General features: G+C 47.0%; 1 protein-coding gene across 1 annotated transcript; it reads right to left on the bottom strand.

Moving 5' to 3' along the window:
* Positions 1-1,439: 1,439 nt before the first annotated feature.
* Positions 1,440-2,502, bottom strand: LOC126524978 (scoloptoxin SSD976-like). The gene has a single exon (XM_050173045.2). It carries the CDS (start codon positions 2,498-2,500, stop codon positions 1,553-1,555), a length of 948 nt encoding a protein of 315 aa, XP_050029002.2. The 5' UTR covers positions 2,501-2,502; the 3' UTR covers positions 1,440-1,552.
* Positions 2,503-5,799: the final 3,297 nt, after the last annotated feature.

Here is a 5,799-nt window from a genome sequence, read left to right as displayed (position 1 = left end):
CCTTCAGGTAGCATATGTGGGTTTATTGACCAGTATCCTTCACCCAAAAAGATCACGTTCTCGTGACGCCTGCGGCAACAAGGACGTTCCACGTCCGCCGCCAAGATCTGTGAGTGGTGGCGCTGGCTAACACTCCCAGGGTTCTACTAGTACACATAAATACCCAAGAAAGTGGATGAGAAAACAGCGCCGCGGTAGCTCAAGTGGTAGAGCATCGCACACGAAATGCGAAATGTTGTGGGTTCGGTTCCCACCTGCGGCAAGTTGTTTTTTCATCCACTTTAATTTCCATTAACTTATCGTTTCCACATTCCATTTATTAAGCACAATTTCCCCTATGTTGTCCTTGGTGTCAGTGTTTGTTGGCTTCTCATGATATGACATAAAAATCGGGCCCCTCGGTTAACCCCCTTTCTTCTCGTTTATGTGTCGGTATTTGTACTATGACAGGGGACAGTAGGTGGGCGCATGTGCAATTAAGAAATATACATGTCCTGTGACAATGGCTGTATTACGGAAAAACTGACTTTAGGAAACCCAATTATGCAACATTTTTAGACCCTCGCCCAAAGCCAACCAAATTACATGCGCAGAAAACAATTCTCCGGATTTCTTACTATATTTCAGTGTTTTCTGTCTGCGACGGTAGTACTTTTTGCAAATAAAGTTGAGTCTGTAATACAAATGGTTTGTTTGTGTGCAAATTGTCTATCGGGTATTTTAAGCGCCGAGTGGAACACAAAAGCAAGAAGACATACAAAACAGAAAAGCTGAAATTTGGCCTAGACAGCACAAGCTAGCATGAATTTTAGTTCTTGTGTAAATGTATTTTGACCATGAGTTGAAAAACCCTGTTCACTTAATGCTGAAGATGAAAGTAGAGAATTTTTTAAGGAATAAAAATGCACAGGGTAGGTTCATCAGAAAGTATAAGCTTTGTCTTTTAGTGAAATTGCGCTTATTACGGAGCCCCTAGCGGGAGATATTAAAATTAACTCGAGCATCCCTTGAGTGCTTCTACTATGCTTGCTTCATTAACAGCGGCGCGCGGTCGATTTTTTCGCCCTCTGTGGCCATTTCTTGAACTTGAGAGTGTGCGGGGCCTGACTGGGCCGGCAAGCGGTCGTTTTTTGCACGAAGACTTCCCTGCCAGATGTCACCACCTCATTGGTCAAATGCCAAACACGTGACCGAAGGGGGGTGCGCCATCTAGCCAAACTAGACCACAACATGATTGAACAGTTAACAGGAGATCTCTCAGAGGGAGAAACTATGCCACACCAGTCACATACATTGCTTCTATCTAGGTAACCGGTTCTAACACAGCTACTATATCGCCTTAAAAAATAAGCATGATAACACTCGGACACCAACACGAACTGTAGTTTTACGCGTGGGCACACCAATAACCAGATGAGTAAAATGGTCAGGTATGACAACTACGAAAATTAGCATTTATGTATATACGCACGTAAGAAAAGTACAAATAAACAAATAAACAAATTCCCGAGAAGCTCGGCCAGTGGACGCGAGAAAGATGGCGGCCTGCTTTTCAGGCCGCGCCGTGGTGCCACATGTACACAGCCATCACGGCCGCTGCCAGCGGGGGCGCCACGGCGACGGCGACTGCCTCCGGGGCGGAGTCCTCGACGGGTTCTGCCTGGTCGACGGGGTCTTCGGTCCTGTCGCTCTTCGGTTCCTCGGGCGGTAGTGGCCTGGCGGCGCCCGGCTTGTTCTTTTGCAGCACGCAGAGCCCAAGGGTAACGTTGCACACCGTGTCATCCGGACACGTCGAGCAGGTGGGAGCCGGGTGGTAGAGCGGCTTGCCCTTCTCGTAACCCTTGGGCCCGTAGAGGCAGACGTAGATGAACGCGTTCTTCGTCGACTTCCTCACGTTCGGCACGATGTTGCGCGTGTAGCTGCAGCCGAGCGCGTAGACGTCGGCCGCCACGAGCTGACTGAATTCATCGGTGTGCACCGGGGCGTTGAAGACGCGGATTTGTTCTTTCGGGAACTCAAGGTTCTGGTCGAACCAGTCGCGCACCACGAAACGCCAGATGATGGGCATCGTCATCTGGTTAGTCCACTGAGCCTGAATGTTGCAACCCACCACGGGGAACTCGGCCGTCGAGTACTGGATTTGGGTCGACGGGCGTACGACGCCCGTCTGGCCCGTGCAGAGTCGTCCCATGGCCTCGGCCACTCTGGACAGCTCTTCGTTCCACTGCATCATGAGCATGTTGCCGGCCGACGGGAAGTCGGACAGCCGACCCAGCGCCAGGTGGCTCCGGTAGTGGTTGTGCACCCACAGGATGGACTCCTTCATGAACGACGTGTTGGCGAAGAAGGTGGTACACGTGTCGTACGGTTTTGCGCACATGACGTGCGTCTGGTTGTAAGGCGCCTTGCAGAAGTCGGCCGGTTTCGGTATATGTGGATTCGGGGTCGTATCCGCTGCAGCCAGCAGTGGGACCTGCAGGAGCCACGTAAGCCAGAGCATCGTTCTTCGGTCTTCTCGACGCGTGCGGCCTCGTGCGGCGCGAATGGAACGGCGATGATGACGCTGAACGAAGAAGAGCTGCACCCGACGAATCCGTTCTTTTTCTTTCTTCACGCATCGATCAGAATGCCTGCCCAGGAAGATGCACGGCGTTCCACTTAACTTGAGCCAAACTTTAAGAATATGCAAACGCTACGTAGCAGGATAGAACCAAGGAAATGTCGCCTGCCGTCGCTTGGAGGTACTCAGATTATTTATTGCATTCCACGTAATTAGATAATTTGTCTTTATTATTTAATCAACTTCTCGATTACCATAGTTGGATGAAAAATGTCAAAGAGAAAATTGTTGACCTACGTGAGAAACTCCGGATGCAGCTTTCTGTTTCTCAATACGTGCTACATAAAAGTGTTTTTTCGAGCGTGAAAGATGCCTTTGAATACACACGCAGAACTGCTATGTTACTAGCCACTCGAGGCAGTTTTGCGTGCATACGCGGGCATTTTGATCGGTGAAAGAACGCCTCAGCGGAAAGCACATCCCGCTACCACCGAAACGCGAGGGGCATGTGTAATGTTCTTCATTAAATTTTCTTAATATCGAAATTTTCATTATGTCGACAATGCGCGATGTCGGCTCTGCATGTGGTGCTATACAGATGGCTTTTATTCCACCACCAGCAAACATTTCAGCAAAGTCTTCATAGAAACAACGTTTTATGCATTATTTTCTTTTATAATTATTTGCTTACGTGACGGACAGGTTTCCTCGTTGGGCAGCCTTACACATTCACAAAATTTCTTTTTGGAGGCTAATTCAGTCGTGAACTTTGCCTACAGTCTGTTAAATCGCTTTAAGTCGTCAGCGTATAGATGGAATGAAGAGTGTTGAATTGCTGACAAGATGTCATTTACAAACGGTAAGAAAAAAAATATCATGAGCCATTCCTCTTATGGAGGTGGATGACCAGCGAAGCTGTGTAGCACACGCCGCAGAGGTGACACAGAATTTTGAACTAAGGTACGAACACATTTATTATCTTGATCAGTGGTCATTTTCACGAAAGGAACGCACACACAATTATTTTTATACATTCGCGTTCATTCGTGGTTTTATTTCGCGTTATATCGAAGCAAAGTATTTGAGACCGAAATCACCGCCAGTGCCGTCAGCACCTTCGCAGTATGGGAACTCTGGCATGATCGATGAGCGCCATCGGAGCCAGATGTGGAAGAAGACGACGGCGACGAACGCGCGAGCAGTTGCACGAGTCATTGCTGATGATGATAGCTTTTGCTCGCGCCCATGAAAATTTCACGGAACCCTAGCCATAAATAGCTCTGCTGTAGAAGAAGGTGGAGAACGAATCCTTGCTACACTCCGCTCGTGACCGCGCAGCTAACACAGTTCTGCCCATTAATGCCACCTCAGCAACAACTACTGAATATGCAATTAGACACCAAGTCAGTGACGGAAGAATATATGTTCATTTGCGTGAGCTTTGTAATGGGGAGCTCATGACAAACTAGATTAAGTAATTATGGGAAAATGAGACATCCACCCAATCGTAGCACTTGCTACAAAGGAAACTCATATGGGTTCTTCGAAAGAAAATTCTCACAGTTGAAGAAACTTTGCGGGCTTCCGCAGAACTATTACGTCAAACTACATTAAATGCTTTACTTAGGCCAAAGAGTGTCTGATTGACCCCTATGTGCCCCACTGGAAACATGTCTCATAATGTGATCAAACTGATTATTGTGGAGCACCCTGATACAAAGCCATAATATGTTCTGAATACTAGAGAAAGCACAGAATGCAATAAGGATTCAAACACTTTTCACGCAGCGCAGGTTATAGGTACGCCGGTAATTAGTTACTGCACTTCTAGCACCTTAGTTGTGTACGGACACTGCCCGTGCTACCTTCAAAGCGCTAGGAAACGTACAAGATGTTAGAACACTGTTGAATATGCACGCAACAATAGGAATGAATATGTTTCAATACGTCTTAAGCAGTACAGGAGGGATATCATATGAGTGCCACAAGAAAAAGAAGGTTTGAGGAGCCTCGATCATGCACTGGAAAACAACGCCTTCATTGACTGATAGCGTACACACCGTACGAGAAGGAGAAGGAAGGTTACTTGAGGTAGAAGAATATTTACAGCGAAGCTGTACGCAGGCGAATAAGAAAATATTTGCCCCTACTTTTTTTAGCCAAAAGAAAGTACATACAGGTAATTACAAATGTACGTAATATTCTACGTACCTTACACTATTTTTCCACATAGTCCCCACACCGGTTCAGGGATATGTCCCATCGCATCACTAAATTTGAGATGCCCCTGTGGTCCCCCCCCCCCCTCCCGAAATTTTTTCGTGCTGTCCATGCACCGCCGAAAAAATCAACCCCTGGCTCCGGAAATCATTCTGGATTTTGTCTAGAACGTCTTTTTCGCGCTCGAAAAGACATTTGACCGCGAACATTACGAATTCGGGTTGGGTTTCGCGGCAACGCCCATGCACCGGAAGTCACATAACGCAAGCAGCCCCATCCGAGCACAAAGTTTCAAGGGCGTTTCGATGGCGAACGGGCTCACCGCGGCATCTGGCGGAGGCCGTGGAATCTACGGAGCGCATGGATGGCAATTCCGAAACTTTATGGGTATAAAGTTCTCATAAACTTTTGATGTGAAAGGTGCATTGGCATTTCCAAAGTTGTGCTTTAGATTTTCAATTCCGGAACTTTGTAGGTTTAATGTTGCTATAAGAATTCCACGCCAGAGGTGCACTGCCTTTCTAAAGTCGTACATTGGAGCATAAAACGAGACAAGTCAAATCAACACACTATCAGACAGGTTGACAAAGCGCGCCGCGAGGACCGATGAGACGAAGCCAGGCTCTGCACACTCTCAAATTCAAGCAATGGCCACAGGGGGCGAAAAAATCGACCGCGCCGCTGCTAATAAAACAGGCATAGTAGAAGCACTCAAGGGATGCCCGAGTTGGTTTCTATATCTCCCGCTAGGGGCGCCGTAATAAGCGCCCCTAGCGCTTACAAACTTACACACTTTTCGTACAAACTTTCGCTTACAATTACTGAAGTATGTTAATTACATAAAATAGGCCATAAAATTATCATTGCTAATTAGATACTGTAATTTTCATTAGTAAGTTTACTGTTTTTTGTCATTACAAACGCAAATAACGTTCAACATCATCGATCTTCCACGTGACCTCTTGCCTGGATTAAAATTTTTGGCGGTAACTGGTGACACGCGTGTGGTAGAAGGGAAA

Source organism: Dermacentor andersoni, chromosome 3 (assembly GCF_023375885.2).
Source record: "Dermacentor andersoni chromosome 3, qqDerAnde1_hic_scaffold, whole genome shotgun sequence".
Classification (NCBI taxonomy): Eukaryota; Metazoa; Arthropoda; class Arachnida; order Ixodida; family Ixodidae; genus Dermacentor; species Dermacentor andersoni.
The sequence above is the reverse complement of the archived record's forward strand: the minus strand, read 5'-3'. Positions and strand labels throughout refer to the sequence as shown.

Bases quoted from the DNA above. Each gene is read 5' to 3' on its own strand.
- LOC126524978 (XM_050173045.2), bottom strand. From the start codon at position 2,500: ATGCTCTGGCTTACGTGGCTCCTGCAGGTCCCACTGCTGGCTGCAGCG.